Here is a 24,063-nt window from a genome sequence, read left to right on the forward strand (position 1 = left end):
TACATAGTCTGCTCAGTATTAATCAGACAAACCTTCAAAAATCTTGAAGTAATATGTGTTTGTAAATCTCAGTCCAGTCCTACTCATCAAGTGCTACATGACACAACTCTTATTTCTGCTTGTAGTCCATGGTAGCTTATGGCCAATGAGACTGGTGGGGTGGAAAGCCAAGAGGCCAATAATATCCAATTTTCCTACACAAAAGCAACAGGGACCACATCACTTTTCCTCTATGCTTATAGCAGCCCCAGTTAAACTGTAAAAACAACAGAGCATCCACTGCTTTTTTTCTCCATTCAGTGACCAACCCACCTGGAAAGGAGAGGAGAGTCCAGGGCTAGTTCTCCAAAAATCCAGACCCACCTAAGCAAACTCAAACCTTTTTGTCTTTCTTTGTGCAAGAGGTGGTGGCTGTGGGGCAGTAAAATTCCTTTTTCCTGAGCAAGGTATCAAGCCTCATGGAGCTTGGGGACGTGGAACGCGGCTAGGGCTGCGTGTTCATTGACCCTCCTGCCTTGCTTGCAACTGGACCCAATCTATCGAAGGCAACATGGTATGACAACCAAATGGGAGGAGAAAGGAGGACACAACTGGGAAGAAAACGTGAAAAAAGCCCAAGGGCCATTGAGAAAGGTTTTATTATTGCCGGTCATGTTTTGGAAATGTAGATTTCCTTTTTCAGAGGTTTCAGCTCTTTTGAATGAACTAAGGAAAAGAGCACAACAAGGAGGAGGAAGTTACAAAATCTTATTCAGGATATAACCCTGCAACCCAGCCTTTAATCCCAGCTTCCTTTGCTGAAAAACAGTTGTATTCATGAAAGATGTTGGTAAACTCCTTATTTCACAAGAGTTAGGCCAGGATGAAGTCTTCACTGCCTCTCCTGCCCAGACATTTCAGCTGCCCTTGCTTGTAACTAAACTGTGCAATGAGTAACTAGCATACAGAACGCAATATGGTATTGACCGAAATCAAGAGCCAAATCATTATTCATGTTGAGACTTGCCCTTCTCATCTAAAGTGTAAAGGAAGCAACAAAAACACCCAATCTGCTCTAAATGCGGGCCAATCATGCATTACAAAATACTATCATAATCAAGACTCGGGTTAAATACTACTTTATCAAATATCTAGTTTCTAACTTTTTATTGCACTAGCAAAGAACTGTCATTGTCCTGCTTAAATCAAAACACACTTGCTAATAATGCTAGAAATTTGTTTCCTGTCTTGTTATTCCAAAGCCAACAACAAATATATTTGCAGAACAGAACCTGCAGGAGAGTATTAGCTTCACAACAAGTTGCCTTGTCCTGGATGACAGAAGCCTTTCTTGGTTCCTTTCACACACACCCTTCCTAAAGCAGCAGCAGTTAATTTTCCCAAGTGGTATCCAATTCAGCAATAGCTATGCACTCTTAATGTTAGCTGCAGATATCACTTTTGTGTGTGTTATCACTACAAGAATGGAGAAAAACCACTTTCCAAGCATACTCCTAAGTATATATTAAAAGCATGCATTAATATTGCTGACAAAGACATAATGAGGCACTTTGTGAAGGGAAATCTGTTCTCAGCATAGCTTCTTCCTAGGACAGTCACCCTCCACACCCTGTTAGAGCGGGAAATATGACGTCCTGGAGTTACACCAAATAAATTACAGTCATGCTTAATCATCCACTATTGTAAACGTATAGACCTAATAAACGGCAGAGATTGCATTTTGTACTGCATGTGTAAGGTACAAGTTCATGTGTAAGGTATTTCTCACCAAATTTCATTGCAATTGGATTTGTAGATTGATTTACACAGGAGCTCTTTGGCTTAGAACTTCACTGACACGGAACCACTATATCTGGATACAACTTGCTCCACTGCAGTAAGGCAAAGGAATAAAAGTTTAATCTAAGGGAGAGACAGAGGTGCTTTTCAAAAACTGGCCCACTACCTTTGCTTTCATTAGTAGTCAAGATATCCTAATTTTAGAGAGGTGGGTGTTTCCTTTTCCTTCTATCCTATTGCGGCTTGCTAGTGCTGAGAATGACAATACAGAGAGTTTGTTAAATCCATTCTGTGTTTCATGCATTATTAGACGCACTTCATTCTGCCATTTACTTATTGACAGATTTTTTGGGGGCGGGGGGACCAGGATTTCAATTCTACTTTTACTAATATGCATTAGTATTACTGCACTTGAGATTTGGTAAAATAACTTCACTTCAGAATCTGCAGGTTAGATATATGGAAATATGAACTTATTTGGATCCATTCTTAATTTCTTCAACATCCCTAGCTGAGGAGACAACCAATACAGCCATCTCCAGGACCTCCTAATGTTCTGATTTAATAATATCCCATCATCAGTATGCTGATGACACCCAGCTCTACCTCTCTTTTTCAACTAATCCAGGTGAGGCAGTGGCTGTACTGAACGGGTGCCTGGCTGAGGTAATGGGCTGGATGAGGGCCAATAAACTGAAACTCAATCCAGATAAGACAGAGGTTCTGTTGGTGGGTGATTTGAGCTCCTGGGTAGGTGACTTGGGCCTTGCCCTGGACGGGGTTGCACTCCCTCTAAAGGATAGGGTCTGTAGCTTGGGAGTGCTCCTCGACCCGGAGCTGTCCTTGGAAGCTCAAGTGACAGCAGTGGCGAGGAGCGCTTTCATTCAGCTTTGGCTAATTCATCAGCTGCATCCCTACCTGGAGGAAGATTGCCTAGCAACAGTAACACACACATTGGTTACTTCCCAGTTGGATTTCTGTAACACGCTTTACATGGGGCTGCCCTTGAAGACAGTCTGGATAATTCAGATGGTTCAAAATAGAGCTGCCAGGATGCTGTCGGGGACTGGGTGTTATTCTCATATAAACCCAGTCCTCTATCAGCTCCATTGACTTCCCATCGAAGTCCGGGCTCAATTCAAGGTGCTGGTTATTACCTATAAAGCCCTAAACGGCTTGGGACCAGGATACCTAAAGGAATGCCTTTTTCCCTATTTGCCCTCCTGCCCCCTGAGATCGGCAGCAGAAGTCCGCCTCCGGGAGCCCTCTGTGAAAGATATTAGGAGACAGAGTACCTGGAGGAGGGCCTTCTCTGCAGTGGCTCCCCATCTATGGAATGCGCTCCCCAGAGAGGTCCGCCTGGCGCCGTCATTATATGTTTTTTGGCACCAGATTAAGACCTTTTTATTCAATCAATATTTAATACGTTTCAATATTGAATTGTATTTTATTAATTGCAGCCAGAGTGGGTCATCAATTTATTTATGCTGTTAGCTGTCCAGAGATGTTAGTAATTGGACGGCATACAAATTTTATAAATTAAATAAATAAACAAACAAACAAACTTCAGAACATGCCCCTTGGCAAAAACACTGCTCATCACTTTCATGCAGTTCTCCCAAAAAATAGTAAGGAAGGTAAATGTTGTGATTTAGGATCAGCAAGACAATTCAGGCAGCAAGCTAAGACATACTAAGAGAAGTTCAACATGGAGACGACTACATTGCAATACTTTATGTATATCAGGAATAAATTAAGCTGAAATAAGTTAGTGATTGCACTAGTAATAATGAGTGAATAGCTTTAATCAGTCAGGCATAAAATGCAGGAGAGAAGCGTGAAATTGCTAATATCCTCAACTGCTTGAAAACTGAAGGGGCATTAATAATTCAGAGGTAAAAATCAATCACTTGTTCCCATTGAATATTAATTCCATTCACATTTTCATATGTGAGTCAATACACTAGCTTATAAAGTAAACAAAGAGTTTACTGATAAAACATTGTAAGATGTTAACCGACTACACACAAGCCAAGAATATGTTAACTGGGACAATGGCTTTAGCACTCTTCTAGATCAATTTTTATAGACTATTCTATAAAACAGAATGTTCTATAATAAAATAGTATATTTGAAATTTTCTGTCTGCCACAGATAAATTTAAAAGAAGTCACACTGAAAAGTACATGCACAGAAAGCAATGTTCGTGGTTTTGCAGCAATAATCATTAGCTAATATTCAAATAACATTCATTCCAGACCCTGAACTTTGTCTAGTTCTTCAAAAATTCAGTCATACTCTCTTATGCTCAGTCCTCTTACACATTCCTTGAAATCCCAGCGCTGTGATCAGAATATATTCTTAGGCCTGGAGAGAACCATGATACCTAAGAAAAACTATGCCCATTTAAATGCATGGTATTTTGATGACACACCAGCACACGATGTTAAACCATACAGAGGCTGGACAGTAACTGTTGGAGACACTCTAGTTTGGGATTTTCTGCATTGAGTTCGAAGAGACTGAGAAAAGCTTCAGCCTCACATAATCTCTTTTTCTCCCAGTCAGGAGGGGAAATAAGCCAGAATTCAGTTTCGTTAAAGCAGATTCACAGTGTGTTGCTACATGCAAACCAGGAATCTGCTCAAGTGAAACTGAATTCTAATTTTTAACTCCATGCGGGAGTTGGTGAAAGCGAGTGTGCAAGCGCAGCACGCCGCACCGGCTCACGCAGGTAGCACTACATTATTGAACAGTGCAAGGGTGGGCAATTTCAGGGGCCACCCTGCTCTTGCTTTTGGGCAGCTAATTTTGGAAATTTGTCTCTTCTACCCTTCTGTATTGGTTTGCAGCGGAAATTCAGCAGGAAATCACTCCGGTGCTTTGCTTTGCCTGCTTGCCCTTTCCAGGAACGTCAGCAGTGTGGCGGCAGCAATGGAAGGGCAGCGGTGCCACGTGCGTGCCGCCCACCCCTGGTTTAGTATTATGCCTGAATACACTCTGTGTCCAAGCCAGGACTCTGCCTGTTCTATGACTGGGACCACCAGTTGGCCAGACCAGGACAGCACACTGAGCGTAAGCTGCATGATGCATCCAGTGCCTGAAGGGCTGGCACATCAAAAAGGGCAAATATTTGTTCTCTGCTGCCCCAGAAGGAGAGACTACAACTAACTGATTAAAGTTACAGGGGGGCAGATTTGGGCTGAACATCATGAGAAAATGTTTAATGATCACAGCAATGTGCAAGAAGCATCAGCTAGCAGGATTGGAGCCTCCCAGGCCGACCATCCCTTGGCGTGGCTTCCTCTCTGGACTTCCTGCATCAAGCAGGCTGGTGGACTGGGTGGCGCACGAGGCCCTGCCCATCTCGATGGTTCGATGAAGCCAGCACCTAGACTAGCTGGGGGGTGAGAAAGAGACGGTGGCCAACCGTGGTGAACAGAGCAGAGAGCCATTCACACCTGAGAACATGCACACAGACAAGCAGAGTCCCACGGAAAAGGGGGATGTGACTGGAAGCAGGACAGATCGGGAGCCCTCTTCAAATCTGACGTTCTTGTGATGCATCTTTGCAGGCCACTGCTAAACTATCATTTCTGGGCCATAATACTACTGAGCATGTAAGAAAATAAAATGGAGCACTATTAGAAAAAAGAATCCTACCTTTAACTGTGCTTGTAGTGAAACTACTTCCAAATTCTTGCTGCTTTGGCTTCAAAAACTGTGGCGCTGTCAGCCCTGGAGCTTGTGGGACGTGGAATAAGGGCTTCCCATTTGTAACCATGTGCCTCCTGGGACTTAAAGCAGGGAAGTGAATATTGCAATCAATAGCATTGCTCTGAGCAGCAGCATTTCCTCCAAGAGAGGTCTTTAAATGTGAGTTGGCAGGCAGGTTTCCGCTTGGGGCGCTAGCGTTAGATGAAGAGCAAGAAGTTCCTGCATGAACTCTGACAGGTGGAATCTGCTGTCCATTGATCATCCCAGGCCTGTGAGGAGTGTTTGTTGTCCGGTGGCTCATAGTGCATGCCCTCACATTCATTGCCAAAAGGTTGCACGCTACAAGATACGCAGCACCAATCCCCAGGTGGCGAAGACATCAGTCCGTGGCCAGTGAGTTATCCATAGAGCATTAGGCCTGTTATAATGGAGGGGGAAGTGATATAATAATAACTTACACCGTTATACAATACAAGAGGTCAGAGCAATGCTTTGCGTTAAACTGCAGAGGGGAGAAATATTGCCTGTGTGAATGTCAAAGGAGAAGCAAAGCACTCTGGGGAGGAGGCGAAGTGGTTGCTGAGAGCCATAATGAAGGGACATACTGCCCCTTCAAAAGCCGAAGTTAACAGTGAGGTCAGCTACCTTTGTACTAGTTAACCAGCCATGAAATGGAATGAGCACTGGGCGACTGAAAGAAGATCAAAACAGCCAGTGGTGGACTGGCAGCTCTCCTTGCGAAGGCATCCCTGCCTTTCCCCCTGCAAATGTCTGCCTTGTTCCGATTTGAAGAGGAGAAAAGAAGATCCCGCACATCAGTTAAGCAGTACTAGGAAGCTGGCAAGATATTAAATCAGTGCCAGTTTTCATTTTAAGGGCCAGGAGCACAATAGAGCAGAGATCAGAGCAGTGTGTATCTTTCTAAGGCAAGGGAAAAATCTAAGGAAACAAGCACAAAATAACAAATCTATTCTTTAACACCCATTTCATGCTCATTTGACAATCCAGATTATTGTGCTCCACATTTTAGGGCTGTTTTCCCCATCCAATCATTTGTGTATTTCATGAGCTGCATTTGCAGAGGTGAAGTTAAGCAGTTACTAAACAAATGGTGAGGTGTCCTACATCTGTGACCGTTTCCACCTATGCCACTTGAAGTGCCTTCAACCCTTTTCTCCTTTGATGAAATGGAGGGAGAGGGCCTAGCCCCTTCCTCTTTTGTCTCAGCTCACATAAGTTACTGTAGTAGAAGGCTGTAAGTTTAGGTATGATTTTGATAAAACTGGGAGGAATTTGAAGTGATTTTATAGATTTCATTAAGCCCCACTGCCTTTATTTCTATATCCTGAGCGCTACTCCTCTTCTGCTATTTATTTGTGCGTGTAAGAATAAAGCTTAGAATGCGGGGGAATCTAGTTTATGAGTTAACACAGGCTCCTGCTTTGCTGAAGAGCAGTGGTTTTGTGTCAGGTTTCCTGTACTTTTGGAATCACCTGTACATGCTTTTCCTGCCACCAGGAAAAAGTATCCAGGCATTGCACTGACTGGACTAGGTAGCTGCAGAAGTATCTTTTTCATTAACAGCTGATAGGCTCTTAAAGGAATACAGCACTTTTACATATGTAAATATGTTTGAACTGAATGAACATGGATGTTCTGTTTGACAATTAGAGTGGTTTTCAAGAATAGGTGAAAACATTTGCACCAATAATATTTTTAAGGGTGCAGTTATCCACTCTGGAACATCCTCTTTATAACACCCAACACAAAAATTGACTTGCAGTGCAATTCTATACAAGTTTAGGCAGAAGAAAGGTCTTCACTGCCAGTGCATCCCACCCCTCTGTGCTAGCTGGGACATGCCCGGAGTTGTAGGTGTCTTTTTCCTATCTAAACTTGCACTGGTTGATGTCCTTAATTAGTTATTCTCCAAAAGTTCTTTAATAGTTATTCTCGGGCAGGTGCTTGAGAAAACTATAAGATTCAAGTCAATCAAATACCTGCTCTGTATGAATAAAGAAGCTTCTGAAATCAGACAAGAGCAGCTCTGGATCTGTCAATGGATCTGGACTTTAGATGACATTTGAAAATGTGGTCAGAAAGTTCTTTTTAAAAAAAGGAATCCTAGTTGTCATTAACTGTTGCTTTACAAAAATCTAGTGTTTGCCTCATGGAAAATCTTAGTAGAAAAGGCTGGAAACTTCAAGGCACTCATCCACTGAAGCAAACATACACAAATACAAACTAGAACTAACAGGAACAGTCATCTAAATCATAAACCTTATTGAAATGAAAAGAAGATGTACTCTTCCTTCCATTATAAGGAATGCTCCTTGGCTTCAGTGAATATTTTATTACAGGTTTTGCAAATATAATTGTTCTACACACACTCACACACTCATTAAAAGTAATTCAAATATGGTCAGTATGTTCATTTCAGAAGTAAATTATGGCTATTAGTCTCAATAAAAATGGAAAATAAACCATACGGTATTGTTTCATAGTCTTTATTTAAAAAAAAACTAAAAACAACACTTTGCCTCAAAGCTTTGTTCCAGAGTAGCAAACTAAAAACCAAAATGCTAGTTCCTGTTTTCCGAGGCTCCAGGTCTATTTTTCATTTGAAAAATAAATGTAATCGCAAAAAATATCACCTTTGTTTCTGAACTGTTCAGTGGGAAATCCTACAAGAAGGTGCTTAAAGCTCATTCTCTGTTTGTACAAAGGCACAAACATATACAAACACACCTATGTGAGCACATGCATGCATGCATACGTTTTTCTTTCTTGACACACACACATACTATATTCGTCTTTATCATCTATGTATTTAAAAATGACTGGGCTAATGCTAGCTGTGTTAAAAGCAACAGCAAGATTCCTGCTGACAACTCTGGGAAGTCACAAGTCCCAGTTCAATTTATTTAACTCAAAAAGATGAATGCAAAATTGTTAGTTCGCATTGTTCAAGTTCTAGATTGCAGGAACATTTATTGATTAAAAGCAATATCATTTATTTTCATGGCCGGCTGCAACATAAATCACATTTTGCAATTCAGCCAGGGACAGATGGGGCTGAATGTTCTTCGATTCCCAGGGTTTGTTTTAGTAAAGCAAAATGTACCTTGCCCTAACACAGGTGACTGGCTCTCGAGAAAAAGAACATGGAAACAAAGAGGAGTCATTCTCATGGCAAACCTGTGTGCGCTATACCATTATAAATCAACAGCAAATCAAAATCATTCTTCTCTGCCATTTTAAAATACATTAGAAGAGTGCAAACATAATAAATAGGGGATTACACGTTGCACATTCATTCAGTTTTGTTCAGTAACAATGTGCTTTGATTACTTGACAGAGGCATATTTGCAAAGCAAGACGCAGAGGGCCTTATCTGGTCTACGTCAATGCATTCTTGATGGTTTTCAAACGTTTGCTTCTTGTTTGTTTCCTTTAAAATACATGTTGCAGTAAGTAGCACATAGGTTTTGGTAGGGCTTAGAAAAGAGGGAGGGGAGAGAAAGAGAGAAGGACGGGCGGGCAGGCGGGCGGGCAGATGAAGTTTTCTCATGTGTTACCAGTATGGGGCAATAAAAGAGGAAAGGGAAAGGCCCCCTTGCTTGGCACCACCTGCTTGTCCAACACCCTGCCGCTACTGCTGCCCTCTCTCCCCTGGTCAGCATACGCTTTCCCCAAGCCCCTGGACAGCCGCATAGCGACAGCCCATCGGCAAACCCGTTCAGCCTCCACCACCGATAGACAGGCCAACAGATTTGCCATGGTGTTCGGGGAAAGACCCCGTGAATGCTCAGTTCAGGTGATGATGAGATATTTGTACCATTGTTTTCCACAATAAATCTGCTCTGCTCAGGATATGCAGTTGTGTTGGATTTGCCTATCTAGCTATTCACTGAAGACACACACCCAGTATAATTTTTTTCTGCACAAGCTCACTTAATGCCATGCTCACTTATGCAGCTTCACTCATTTAGATTGGATGAGCACAATAAAACTTTGCAAAAGATCATGTCCTTCGACATCTCTATTTTCCCATCATAAAAACTCAAGATTGGTCACAAGTTTCAACAACAGCACAGACCTCAGTCTTAAGGAAAATTACATGATACTCAACCAAAACTCTTTTAAAAGAATGGTCTCAAAGACTCATACTTGTGGCATTGGATAGGTGTACAGAGTGAAGGGTGCAGAGGAATTGTGTCCAGGGCTTGGTCTTTTACAACAATCTTTTCAAGGGCTAATGACATGACACTGATCCCATTATAATGCAAATAATGTCCACAATTTTAAAAGTGTAAATAGCCACTTGTTAAATGTAAATAGAATGGGAGTTTTACTTAGGAAATGCATTAAAAGAAGCAGGTTAAGAAGGAAGAATAGGAATAACATTGCAAAAGGGCTGACATAAATTACTGAGCTCAATCACTCTGAATAACTTTCTGCTTTTACAATCAGTTATTCTAAGTCACAAAAATGTACATTACAACCCATGTACTGACACTACCACAGTTTGCTTTTGAGTAGGCAACTAAGCTGTTATTCTGGCTGAGACATTTCTATGTCAACAACTGAATTTTGTGTTTTTAAAAATTTCTTCTTTCTAGCTTCTTTGAAATTTCCTTCGCCTTCCCAGTAGCCCTGGGGGCAGTTCCAGCTGAGCCCTGATTTCATCCCCTCAGCTGCCAGAGCCTATTGGAATGGAATCAAGCAGCCGCCATTATGTCAACATCCAGGCAGTTCTCATTTTCCTCCTCTCCCTTTGAATTACCCAAAAACCAACCAGCTGTTTGTAACATCTTGACTGATAAAGAGATCTTGCAGTGTTCTGGTAATCTTTTGGTTGGATGAACAACACTATTACACTAATATGGATTTTGTCATTTTGTATGGTCAACTTAGCTATTTCCCCTTTTAGTGTTGTCACCCAGCAACAATAAGTAAATGAATACAGTTTATACTTTCTGAATGCCATTCCTTTCTGACTTGACTTTACAGATCTATCCTCCAACTCTCTCTCTAACTCAGCATAAGACTTCATGACTCTGAAAAACCTAAGTCCACAGAAGTATATGTCATAATAAATGTGTTAGTCTTTATAGGGCTGTGAAATTCATTCTGGTTCTTGCTGCAACAGATTAAGTTGTTTATTCTTCTGATGGTTCACAACCATGATTGTTCTTTGCTTGATTCTGGAAGAATTTACATCACTCTTCATAAAACAGGATGTTACCATAAAATGGTAGTTTTATCAGAATGACTCTGAATTTAACAGAATTTGGAATTTTGTGTTCCATAACTTACCAGCAGCCATTCTGTAACACAGTAGGCCAAGTGGAGTCCTATTCTGACCGCTTTTATACAAGACAGAAGTCCTCCCTAGGATAGGGTTACCATGTCTCTTTTTCTAGTCATTGTTCTTTGTTGTTGTTGTTGTTGTGCTCATCTTAGCATGTAGCACACTGGGAAGCAAAATCCTAAATCCCAAATACACTAAGCTGGACATGGCCAGGTTACAATGGGTTGTTTAATCACAATGAGCTGCAGCACATGCCAAGTGTGGGAAATTTCCAATATGCGGCCCTGAACTGGGTCATCAGGGGTTGTGCCATGTCAAGTGAACCCAGCCATTGTGAGTTATTTGAGAATTAATCAACACTTGCATAACCATAGTATGAGGGTGGTTTGAGAGATGTTTAATCTTTGAATAGCCTATAAAGACCAGGTTTGCACAACATGGTACAACCTACCAAGCAAATGGGTTAAGAATTCAAAATGGTTGCCACACATGCCCAGCATGGGGCATAAGTTATCATGGGTTAAATAAGCCACATGTTGCATGAACCAACCCACTTACTGAAAAGGGAATCCCACTGAACACAGAGGGACTTACATCTGACTAAACTTGCTTAGCACTGTGCTATAAGACAGATGTATAAAAAACAGGTTTGATTTGGAAAGTTGCAGCAACATGATCCCACTGAAGGCTCTGATCTGATGGACAAAACTAACAGACCTGCTAGTTGTTGCCAGCATCCGTCATCCCTGTGAATTTTATGAACTGGGATAGGTTGAGACAAGTGTTATTCTCCAGAAACTCACCTTTGGCATGGTTCTTGTTACAGACCCTATGGTTTTTATATTCTGTTTTACTGTATTGTTATATTTTATGGTTTTTAACTTTATCTTGTAAACAAAGAATAGTTTCTGGGTGGCACAGAAAAGTAATCAGTACATAAATAAATAAAACAAAATACCTGAATCCACTTGGAGAAAAAGGAAGATTTCTCAAGTGGCAAAAAACAAAGCAAGAAATGTGCAGTTTTCATATATCAGAATCCAATAAAATCTTACCAAGAGCTGTGAAGACCAACCACACCTGAAGTTTGAGGAGTTTTCCTAAAAGTGCAGTTTCCTGTAAAAAACAACAATAGTTTAATTGACTAAGGATTAAAGCCACTCTCTTCAACTAAGCCTATATTTTACAACCACTCAGTGGATCCAGATGGCCCTGTTTCTAGGATTTATAATCATTTACTTTACTATACAAAATGCAAACTATTAAAACTCTATTCTTGGTTGTAACTTGACAGAAAAGAAAAGGACAGATGTCTGGCCTAATACTTCTAAGGCAACTGTACACTATAAACAAATAATGCCAATACAATTCTTACTTCGCTCGTGACTCAAAGCCATATCAAATACAACTGCTTAGAAGTGGGAGGACAACAGATCTTGTCTGAAATGTATCTAGAACATGAGGGATCTACCTCTATGCACATCTGACCAGATTTCCCTGTGGTTCAGAGTTTCTGGACAGAAGTTTTAAATATAGTTAGAATAGCTTTAGCCCTAGTTTTTTTTAATCCTCCTACACTGCTTGCTGTCTACACAAGAAACTTGTCCTATCAAAGTGGAATGAGTCAATTCCTCCTTCTCTTGCCTAATGGCATTCCAAAATCTTGGCAGTGGGGGGCAGCCCTGATACAGAAATATATTCCAAATTTCACAAATCCAAGAAAGAGGAAAAAATACTGACTTCATCGAACAGACTTCAGTATAAAATAGGCCCCACTAATATAAAATGTTATTTATGAATTAGGAAATTCAGTCTGCATGGAGATACTTGCCTCTTGACTTTTTATTTACTTGCCAATATTTGAGCATTCTTTGACATGTGTTGGATAAGAAATACTTCTGGATTTATTCAACTTCATCTTAACATTATTTTCTGTATTTAGCACTACTCAGTATGTTGTGTCGTTTTCTTCCTTTTGATCAAACTTTTTAGGATTGTTTGGTTGAATGTATTTCTTTTGTATTTTATTTTAGAAGGAAACCTTGCTCATTTTAAAAATGTCAATTTTTAAAAATGCTAAAATCTCCAAAGAGGCTGACATTTGAGGTGCAACTTTGCTTGAAAGACGAAATGAAGAAGGGAAGCTAAGCCAAGTCATGTCAAGAGCTGTTGATCAACTATCTGATGTTTTCACTAGTCCTGGAGGCAAAAATAAGCTGATAGATTTGGACACAGAGATTATCAAGTTTTCACTTTTTTCCTCAGTGGAATTCTTCCTTTAACAACAATCAAGACCCACAAACTCTCACTTTTGTTTCATTGAGAATTTCTTGTACAGAATTCCACATTCATGCCTAAACTGTTCTCGGATAAAAGCTATAGAGAGGCTTTAAGAAATCTGTAGCTCTGTTTCTGTGGTCAGGGAGAGGCAAAATATTTATGGTGGTCCCCTTTATATCAAACCCTAGAGAGAGGTTCTTGGAAGAGGGCTTGGCATCTTTGTGAAGATTTACTGGTTCCTGCCAGACTGTGATCCTTGTGTTACATTTAAAACAGCTTTATTTGCTGAGGCCATGCAGTGAGTCTGAACTCTGTTCTGCAGTGATATATTAATTTGACTCACGTTTTGTTATTATATTATGTGCTTGACTATATTGTTTGTAATGACTATTAGTCATAGACGATAAAATGTTTAAAGAGACATTTGAAATTACTGAAATCGTGAGTTGCCTGTGCTAGAGTCTGTCACTTTATCGCAAAGTGGGACTGTTTATGGCACTGGGACTGTTCACATGACATCCCAGCCCACCAGGGTTTATGTAACTCACAACGATGCCGTGGTACTGCATGAAGCCATCATTTGGAATGGTGCAACCCCCACCAGTAGGCTGCCATGTCATGGTTATGGTCTATGAGAGCACTGAACGAACCCTGCACAGCTATGGGCTATGGGCATGGGCTATGAGAGGATTGAACAAACTCTGCACGATCCATTAGCTCTTTCACCCTCACACAGCCCGCATTTCTTGGGTTCTAATGACACCACAACCCCAAGTGGGGGCTGCATATGCAAGGTATTGGCCACAGGCACTGCAACTCATTGTGAGTTAAATAAATAACCAATGGCCAGTCATGGCATGTCATAAGAACCTTGTTACTGACTTCTTTTAATTATTTGTTGTCTGGTGTGGATAGATTGGAAGTTAATTAATACATGGACTCAGTTTGTTAATCCTGAGGTCCTGATTAGCATTGAATAAACACTTTTCTTACCCCAACTCTGCTAACTCTGGCTACCAACAATCAATTTCAGTCAGCTTGCCATGAGAGAAAAGCACCATCTAAGGTCACACTGTGCCAACAGAGACGGACTCTAGCAGTCTGTAGGTGGAAAGCTTACTCATAGTTAGTCTGTATGCCTCCATTTTGTTCTGTAGAAATTTAATTCTATGTGCTGATTAGAGATACATGCAAAATAAAATAACCCAATTAAACATAAACTCTGTGATGACTGGCACACTGACCCGAACCTTCTGAATAGATTTTTCAGTGTAATGTTATTGTGATGCTCTTATCTAGCTAGCATAGCAGCATATTCTGTGAGGCTCGTGCCATCCAGTACATTCCTTCCTGCCAGTCATTTGCAAACTCAGCAGTGCTTTAAGATTAGCCTGCTATCTCCACTGACTTTAATGTGATGCCTATTTTCTTACATCCAGTACTCCCACTTATTTTGACTTTTGCATTTTTATAAATAACTAATACTTGATGTATCTGCAGGATGTAGGCTTTCATTCAGAACCACAGCATACAAAAAGGCTAAAAGAATGAAATTAATTTCTTAGAGGAAAAGGAACTCTTACTAACAAGGTATTTCCAGAACACTGCTAATTCTGCACTGTAGCTACATACTGGAATAGAGGTGGGAGATCTGACCACTGATCAGTCTGAACCCATGAGAACAGAAAACAGTTCCAGCTAAGTTCATCTAGTAAGTTTCAGTATATAACTAGCATGAACCTAAATTTTACTATGCGTGTTGGCTCCATTTCAGAAAGCCCTTTTCTGCCCTAGAACAGGAGTTCCTTATATTGTTCATTAACACACAAGGAAAGAAAGAGAGGATTTTCCTGCCATCTGCAAGCTGGCTTGAAGGCGGTAACTTAGAATTCTTTCCAGTTACGCATCCACAGATAAATGTCAGCAAATGCAGCAGAGGGGCAGTTCTCCACTTGTCTGCTAGGCGCATACATGTCACCAGAAATAACTGCTTCATCCGCTAAGGAGCATATTTGTGTGCATGGAGCTGCTCTCCATCAGTCACATGCACATGCAAAAGGAAGTGTGCTTTCAAATCCAGGCTAATTCACCACAGCTAAACACCACAGAGCAGACAAGGTTTCCGGTGCCTTTGAAGCCCATCCAGAGGTGCTTCAGCAGCTGCATCAACATCACTACCACCATCATGGTAAGCACTGTGGGCAGTGTGACAGACGCAAGGAAATGGCCGACCCAGTTTGTAGCTCTCCTCCGTTTAGGTACCCATCATTCCGTGACACAACAGCCTGACCTTATGTCTACTTCAGTTTGCATGCAAAAATTCCATCAGCCTCACCACCTTTACTCACAGATACACTGGATTTTCCTTTAGCTATTTACTGGACTGACTCAGTGACATGACTCAGGCTACACGAATGACTCAGGTTGATCCTAATATTGGCCAGTCTAGTAAAAATGCCAGAGTCTTAGACCAAAACAAAAAGGACTCTGTGACACCTTAAGCAAGCATCAATATATTGTGACACAGACTTTTGTGGACTACCTGCTATTATTTATACCTGCTATTAATTTATGGGAGCCAGTGTGGTGTAGTGGTTAAGAGCATGGGACTGGGACTCAGGCGATCTGGGTTCTAGTCCCCGCTCAGCCATGGAGCCAACTGGGTGGCTTTGGGCCAGTCACAGACTCTCAGCCCAACCTACCTCACAGGGTTGTTGTTGTGGGGATAAGATGGAGGAGGAGAATGATGTAAGCTGCCTTGAGCCCTTTGAAGGAAAAAGGCAGGATATAAATCAATCAATCAATCAACTTATAAATGAAAAGATTAAGTATATTCAGGATAAACAGAACAGCAATAGCTGGTGATAGCAAAAGTTTCTTACTTCATTGGTGTAATTTACCACCTGCAGTAGGGAAGGAAGACCAAACTCTTGCTTGAGTCCTCAACAAATAAAATCAAAATGACTGAATTAAATGCACTGGGTTATAATCTATTAGCAATGTTGATACTAGTCATTTCTACTGGCTCATTCCCCATTATGAAGCTCTGCTTCTGAGGGAGAGGGCTATAGTGTCCTGATATGTGGGTGGAGTGGTGGGGAAGGTTTTGCAAAATGAAATAAAACGGTAATATTTAACAAGGCTGCAAGATCATTTCCTCTAATTCAGAACTAAGTATCAATTGCTATCCATGCACAAAAGGGAGGTGTCAACAGGAGTGGAAGAACACAAGTTTTGCAGAATTAAAAAAATAGAAATGGTTAAGTCTTGAAAACAATCCAGTGAGGAAGAGAATGCTCAGTGCCCACTGAGAGCAAACTGGGATGGGAGGTGGGAGGGTGGAAGATGGGAGAGGTCACGGAATGGAGGTGGCAGATGGGGTGGAATGGAGTATCCTGAACACTGTGCAGGAACAATCTGGCCTCTGCTGACGTTTTGCTGCTGGTTCTGTTTGTTAAGCTCTTGTCTCTGAATTAGGAAAAGCACATTTCCCATTCAGCTGCAAACAGCCTTGAAGACAGGACTCTTCTATTTGCCCATATCTGTCTAATCTTCACCCATGAAAGAATAATATCAATGAGCAAGTTTTTTTTTACTTGTGTGAACAGTCATTAACACAAAAACTTGACCTCATCTGTACTAGCCTTTCCATTCTTGTTCATCAAGTTGTCATTAGTATTACTAATAGTATTATTAGTAATTATGTTTTAGTAATTATATTAGTAATTATGTTTTAGTAATCATAACTACACATGTACAGAACAGAATGGAGTTGTATTTGTTGAGATTTGTACACCAGTCTGCGACACAATACGCTTTCAGACTAGTTGTTGTGCCATAACCTTGTCCTGGAGCTTTATGGGACCAGGTTATCCATCTCCACTTGCAACCTTCCCATGTCTTCACACTACTACTTCTGCATTTTCTCTTTCTCAGCAAATTCAGATGAGGAGGAAAAAATGGCAGTTGCACATTGCCTCTTGACTAGAAGCCTTCCGTCTGAAAGCTCCCATGGTGGTCAAATGCTACAACTTGTGTCTACACTACTAATTATGGCTACTAATCACAAGGCCACAACAGAGTAGGTGGAATATACTTAAAGATTATGGTCAGACAGAAGTTGCACTTCTGTCTCCAAACTCAGTCAACGAACTTACAAGGCAATATTCATTGGCATCAAAAACTGCAGGTTGCAAAGAAGAAAAATCCAGTTGCAAGCCAATGTACTAGCAGCAGTATTACAGTGAGCTTGTCCACATATTCATGAGGTTAAAAGCATGAGGAAATATTCCAGGAATGGCAGAATTTGTCAGCTTCGGTGTCTCTCTGTTTCTATTTTTTTCCCAGTCTTAAGTTCATTCTGTCCTTTTTCTACATCAGTTCATCATATTTTCAGAAGTCATTTCTCCTAATATAGCCAAGGTTTCTATGTCTCTAATGCTTAGGCCAGCACATTAACTAAACTGCTGCCTTTCCCAGTCTTTATATTTTTGATTTATATTATAATTATTTTAACTTAGTGTTGTAAGCCGCCCTGAGGCTTCGGCGAATGGGGCGGCATAAAAATGTTTTAATAAATAAATAAAATAAATAAAATAGTGCCCTCCAGATGCTTTGAACCACAACTCCCACAATTCCCAATCACTGCGACTGGAAAAGGCTGCTACACCAACTTGGAAATCCAGTTTTCTAATCCTTACACCAATGTATGGACAAGCTGACTGTGGCACTCTGTATGGGGGAAAGAAACCTGGTACATGGCCAGGAGTATCCTCCTCCCTATTGTTCCTCTGAACCTTCCAGAAGAGTTAAAGCAAGTTCAAGATCTGAAGCTGGGTGACCCCAGGCCTCAGTGCCTGGGAAATCAATTGTTTCAGCCATGAGACAGTCTGTGGCGCTGTTTCCTAAAAATGATCCTACATGGATAATTCCAAATCAAATCAGTGGTGATACATAAAGTATAGCAATAACTTTATTCTCCAGTAAGCATTTCCTACCACTCCTTTCTGACATTTATTTCATTACAATAGTAATATGCGTGAGGTCAAACTAGGCATAATGTGAGAGATCTCCAGTTAAGTGTTAAAAACCCCTATTCTAATTAGCAGCCACAAGCGACTCTTTTGAAGCAGCAGATCTGGGAGAAGGCATTTAACTTTCCTCTCAATGTAGCCTTATTATCAAAACCGCAAAGGAAAGAAAGACAGGTACAGCATCTAAACGCAAAAATTACCTTTTTTTCTTGGCAGTGCTAGAAAAGGGGTGGGGGATGGGAAAATCTGTATCAAGGGAATGTGCAACATCCCATGCAAGAGTGCTGCTCCCTGAGGTCCAGAGCAGGTGTGTGCGGCCACTGATTAGTGAAGGCATAACAGAAGCCTCATACTTCCAGCTTGGTCCTAACTATGTCCAGATTACAAAAAAGCACGGTTCTTTAAAAAGCAGGGCTTTCAACTGACTTTGCTCTATTTTCTGCCACACGCTGAGTGACAATCATCTCATTCTGCTGTAAAGTGATGGCAAAGGAAGAGATATGCATGTGGATTTAAGAATTTAAAAAGCATGGTCCCTTGGGTGCAGTCAAATGAACACTTCCAGCATTGCACCCAATTAAAAACACCATGCCATGGAATTTATGGAGATGGGGATATGCTTCTCCGGTCAAGCTCAAATATATGCCACCTCCTCATTTTCACTTTTGCACACACTGCAGGGTAACATTAGCATTCACTCAGTCCACACACCTGTATCCCAGCAATTGAATTAAGGGCGAAAAGGTAGGGAGCAGACTTATTGGGGTGTTCTATATCTGCGGCTAAGGAGAGGGCGCATGCTAGCCTTTCCCACCCTCACCTGGTCACTGCATTGGTCACAAGCCTTCACCTGCAACACTGCTTTTCCAGCATCCTCAGATGGAGAGCCTCACAGAGGTAGGCACCTCTCCTCTTCAGCAAGTCCCCCTCTGTGAGTAGAGGACAGCAGTAGGGGCAGAGCTAGCATGCCCTTCTCCTCACCTGTTTCTTATCCTCAGAGAGAGAATGTCTTGAATATGGCTGAACTCTTAATGAAACCCATAAGTTCCACCTCCCAACTTTAGTCAAATCAAGGCCTGCCTAAACTCCTAAGAAGACCATCTGAGGGGACTTCTGCAAGAGATACTAGCCCTTGTCTGAGCACTTAGACTTTGAGCACTGGAGTTATTCACATTTTCTTTGGAGCCACTGACACAAGGGGAATCCACATGATGTGGATCTCAAGAAGTTGCCAGAACAGTACAGGACCAAACCAGTTCCTAAATTACAAAGGCTACATCTGAGCTAGGTCTCAGTAGCCTCTGGCTATGTAACTTCCATGCTTACTCTCCTAGATTTCCAAGCCATTCTGAGAGTGTGATACTGTCTTCTTTGCTCGCATGACCACAAAAGCACAGTGACGGCCTCCTCCACATGCAACCCTGCGCACCTTTCAGAAAGTCATTTCCATTGAACCCAGTGGCAGGCATGGTCCTACCACTGGGCAGCGCGAGGCACTGTGGGGGGTGGCAGCGAGGTGTGGGAAGGCAGAGCTGTGCGCACCCCGTGGCCTTCCCAGCCTCACTTCCCTGCTGCCTTCAGGTGTAGCGAAAGCAGCTGTCCAGTCCTCTATGCTCAAATAAGTTTCAGCTTCCATCCTGGGCAGCTTTTGTGCATGGAGATGAGGAAGGTCCTTTGCCCCAGGCACCAAAGTATCTTGGGCTGGTTCTACTCAGTGGCGTTTACTGCTGGGTAAAGATGCTTTGGATTGTGTTTTGCCACTTGGCCTCCTTTGCTCCAAATAAGCAGTTGAGTTCGCAGTGGCCTTTCCTGGAGAGGAACGGAGTGCTTCACCATTCAGCCCCCACTGACTTAATGGGAATTTGTCTCCACAGAGAGAACCACAGTCCTCTCCAGATCTTACTGGAAAAGGACTGTCAGTGAAGTTAATTTTTCTAACAGGCATTCACAGGAATCAAGGTAGCCTTGCAATTTGGGCACTCTGCCCTGGAAAGCATTTCTGCAGTCCAAGATGTGGCAGTGGAGGGCTGGTTGTTACAGGAGAATGGCACTCTGGGCATGCTCAATGGCACTCTTGCCTAACAGCCAGTATTACTTCACATGCTCCAAGATTCTGAAATAGGGAGCTAAGGTTTGCTCAGTGGAGGGGAACAAAAGCACTGCCTAGAACCTAGAAGAAAAGTTGGCTTGGTACAGTTGTGTTCCATGAGCTTACTTCTGCATGTCCCAAGAGGAATCCTTGAAAGGGAAAAGCTGCAGCAGTCACTTTCAGTCACTTACCCAAGGACACAAAACCATCCCTGGGCGCGCTTGTAAACTCACTGCATACATCAGTGTGGAACTAAGTGGGAGCGCAAAGGGACTCCAGAGTGAGAAATATCAGCAGAATAACCTCCAGGCTGCCAGCCCTGAAATTGCTCTCCTAGTTAAAAGAAATTGCAGCGAAGTGTCTACAGTCCAGATGCCTAAAAACACCGTGCAGGGGAGACCGGGGCGTTAAGCGCACGGACACGACGCGGACGGCGTCTGAACAAAACGCGCAGCGAGCAAACGCGGCGCTCGCTCGAGAAAAAGCACGGCAAGAGCGGAGGGCGAAGTTACGCGCTTTTCTAGCGGACTCCGCCGAATCATCCACGAGATGACAAATCTCCCGAAGGGAATATTTGTCTCAACTTTTTCAGGCACTCTTGTCTCTTCCCTCCCATTTCCTCAATAACTTGAGGGAGGCTGAAAATGAGACAAGAAAGCGAGATCCGGAGCCCCAACTGCAAAAGGGACCTGGCATCACGAAACAAGAAGTGCAAGGAAGGAGAAAGTCAGGCAGACCAGCGAGCCGCTGGGGGTGGGGGGGGGGGGGAGAACGCGCACCCCACTTTGCCTGGGAAGGCACGGCAGCGCTCTGCGCTCAGACACGCAACGGGGGGAACGCGCGATCCAACACCGGCACGTCCCGGCCGCAGATACGGAAAGGCCGGTGCCATTCCCCGGGTGCGGAAAGGAAAGCAGGCTTTGTTGTACTTACATGGGGAGCGTGCCCCCTTTTCGAAACAGGGCAAAAGTTTACGCGCTAGCGCTACAAACTGCAGAGGCGGTGGGTTCCCTTTGAAAAGCCTTCCCGGGAGAGCCGCTTGCTGTTCGTTCACCGCCCCCTTCCCGTAATAGAAAGCAGAGTAATCGCGAGCTGCCCGGCTGTCTTCGACCGAGCTCAGCGCCGGAGCTCCGGCCACCGCCCCCTCAAAGCAACGTACGCGCTGCGCTCCCTTACGCCATCGCTCGCTTCGGGCGCCTTCGTCGGGCGCAGGGGCGAAGGCGCGCACACGCTCTCCCGCGGGCGCCCGGCTGCCGAAGGGGGCTCCGTCCCGCCGGGGCGCAGCGTTCGGGCGCTCCGGCTCCTCTCGGGGCTGCGGCGGGCGGAGCGGCGGTGGTCCGGCCGCGCGTCCCGTCCCGTCGCTGCGCTGCGCCGAGCGCGAGGCCGCGGGTTCCTTTTGTGCCCGGGCGAGCAAAGTTCCTATGGCAGCGGCATCCCCTTGCCAGGTAACGCGGCTTTCCACAACAAACCTCCAGGTGCATATTCCTCTGCCCGAGCGCTGCGCTCCCGCCCCCCCACACGCACGCACACGCGCGCGCGCGCACACACACGCACACACACGCACGAGTGACAGCGGTTACTTGCACAGGGGGACTTGCTGATTCCAGGAGAGCAAAGCGGCGCTCCAACTTTTCCAGCCCCCTGGTGGGAGGTTCTCCATTGGAAGTTTCCATGCGTGCGAGGCGGGGGTGGGGGGCAAAGATGGGAGAGGAAGTTAGTCGGAGGGCATGGAAGGGGCTTCGTCACCCCACCCACTCCTTGGAGCCCCAAACTGCTACTTCTTTGGGATCGCCCCTGCGCTGCCACGCGAGCGCGCACAAGCACACACGACTGTTCTGGCTCTGCATGCAGAAGCCGGGTTGCAGCGGGGACGAAAGGATGCCCCTTTGGTCACTAAAAGGATGCCCCTTGTCCCAGCAGCCGCCTTTCGGGAGGGCGAAAGTTTGTCTTCTGGAGGCGACGAGGAGCAGGAGGCGGCTCCTCTCCCGGCCCCGCTTGAGGGGGAAGCGGAGGGTTTCGGGGCTCTTGGAGCGCTTGTGTGGACTGCCGGGGAGGTGAGGGGTGGCGGCTGCGGAGGGCGTCGAGCGCCAGGGCTGCCGGCAGCCTGGGGAGTGCCAAGCCCCAAGAGGGGGGCGGGAAACGCCTGGTCAGCAGGGGGCTCAAGAATGCAAATCCCGAACGCCTTCCCAGCCCCCGCCCCAATCCACACTGGCCACTGAGTTTTCCGAGCGGCAGGGAAAGCCCGCGACAGGCTGCTGGGGACACGTGCCCGTCCTCTCGAGCGCCTCTCCTTCGCGGGGCTAAGGCCAAAGGGCCTCCTTCCTCCCCTTGACTTCCTCCTCGTCTTCCTCCCCCTTCGCCCAGTCGATTGCCCTGGCTGAGTCGCAGCAGAGAGTCGACCTCCGGGTCGCGCACACGGGCACACGCCGTCCACAAGTAATTCCGGAAAAGGACACGTCATAAAAATTTTCTGGAAGGTTGTGGGCCAAGCTGAGCCTCTGGGGTAGGAAGAGGGTAAAGAAGAAAGTGAACTGGGTTTAAGTTAGCGTCCAGATTTTCTCACTGTCTCAGCCCCTGAAATATGTGTAGATACACCGGGCTCTTGATCTGCCGAGGAACAGGTAACTCAAGATACAACGAAAGGTACCTGTGCATAGGATTGCAGATTGCAGCACGATCCTATACCTGTCCACTTCGAAGCAAGTCCCACCGAGTTGGATAAATCTTTCTCTCTGATAAAGGCCTGCAGCCTTAAGTTTGGGGTGTGTGTGTGTGTTTTACAGACCAGAGCTTTAACTTTTTGTTCATGTTTTGGGGGTGCTGTGGTTTGAAATATGGGACGAACAATGGAGAGGCTTAATGAAACCCACGTATTGCATCCCCTAAATCTGCCCAGCTTTAGGTCCTTCTGCATCCTTTTTAAAAAGATACCTGCAAGGCCATAACAAAGAGAAGGGGGCCAGCCACCTTTTTTGCCCTGTTATTCAAGTGCTCTAAGAGTAGGAGGTACTCCAACTGGGCAATCCTAGATATGTGCATTCACAATGAAGCCTGGATACATTTACTGTGACTCTTTCCCAGGTAAACGTGTATGGGATCACAGCCTAAAGGTTAAAAGTAGTTGTTTCAAAATATGGCAACTTAGAAAATTTGAAGCAATTAAGATGCTGTTGTGGATATTTTTGTGGGCCTAAACAGAATGTAAATAAAATGCATTTTTGCAGATGACAAAGTAATTTGGTAAACTAAAAAAAAGTGTGGAGTTGAAACCAAAATTAATATTGTATTAATTATCACTCATCCATCCTCTCACCCCCTCCCCAAAAAATCAAATTAGAGTTCTAGGAGAAGGCTCTTATGACATCTACACCTGTGTGATAGGTACAGCAATTCAGCAGTGAAATTCTTTTGCTGATAGTGAAAGTTATGCCACTATATTTATTTCCATTATGCAGCTATTAAGGCATAGAAACTGCCAAGGAAGTGTGGCATGAGAATAAAACGGGGGATGGCAGCTTGCTGTCTTCCATGCGTTTTGGCTACAACTACTCTCAGCCCTACTCTGCCTAGACACGGGATCAAGGGCAGGGGGCACCTGAGTACAGTATGCACACGGTGCATAGTAGAAATCGGCACTTACCTACAGTGTCTCATGGAAATTGTGAGAACCATTTGTCGTCATGAATGTTCTGGAATGTTATATGAAGTATTCATTATCTCAGAATTTCTCTTGGAAACACAAGAAAGAAGGCGGGAATGAGGGAAACTAACACAAAAGAAGCGCACAACCCAAATTCTGTCCTCCTGTGGAAAGCTGACTTGAAGATGTGGCAAGAATATGGATGTTATTT

At 43.7% G+C, this 24,063-nt stretch overlaps 1 protein-coding gene across 11 annotated transcripts in view; it reads right to left on the bottom strand.

Annotated features, from left to right (window-relative positions):
- The window catches only part of GLIS3 (GLIS family zinc finger 3), a 182,389-nt gene extending 160,960 nt beyond the window's left edge, over window positions 1-21,429 (bottom strand). For 7 of the 11 annotated variants that reach the window (XR_006416243.1, XM_044445884.1, XM_044445882.1 and 4 more), the window contains exons 1-3: window positions 21,146-21,302; window positions 11,866-11,926; window positions 5,443-5,914 (exon numbers count right to left, since the gene is read on the bottom strand). Coding sequence is in view for 7 of the 11 variants with exons in the window: in XM_044445884.1 (XP_044301819.1) it covers window positions 5,443-5,818 (376 nt within the window). In the remaining 4 variants the exon portion in view is untranslated. Of the gene's footprint in view, window positions 1-5,442; window positions 5,915-11,865; window positions 11,927-18,323; window positions 18,483-21,145; window positions 21,303-21,388 lie in introns of those variants that run through there. The other 4 variants (XM_044445883.1, XM_044445891.1, XM_044445886.1 and 1 more) reach the window with 4 other exon arrangements.
- Between the last annotated feature and the right edge of the window lie 2,634 nt (window positions 21,430-24,063).

The sequence above is a fragment of the Varanus komodoensis genome, unplaced genomic scaffold (assembly GCF_004798865.1).
Source record: "Varanus komodoensis strain SLA01 unplaced genomic scaffold, ASM479886v1 scaffold5, whole genome shotgun sequence".
NCBI lineage: Eukaryota > Metazoa > Chordata > Lepidosauria > Squamata > Varanidae > Varanus > Varanus komodoensis.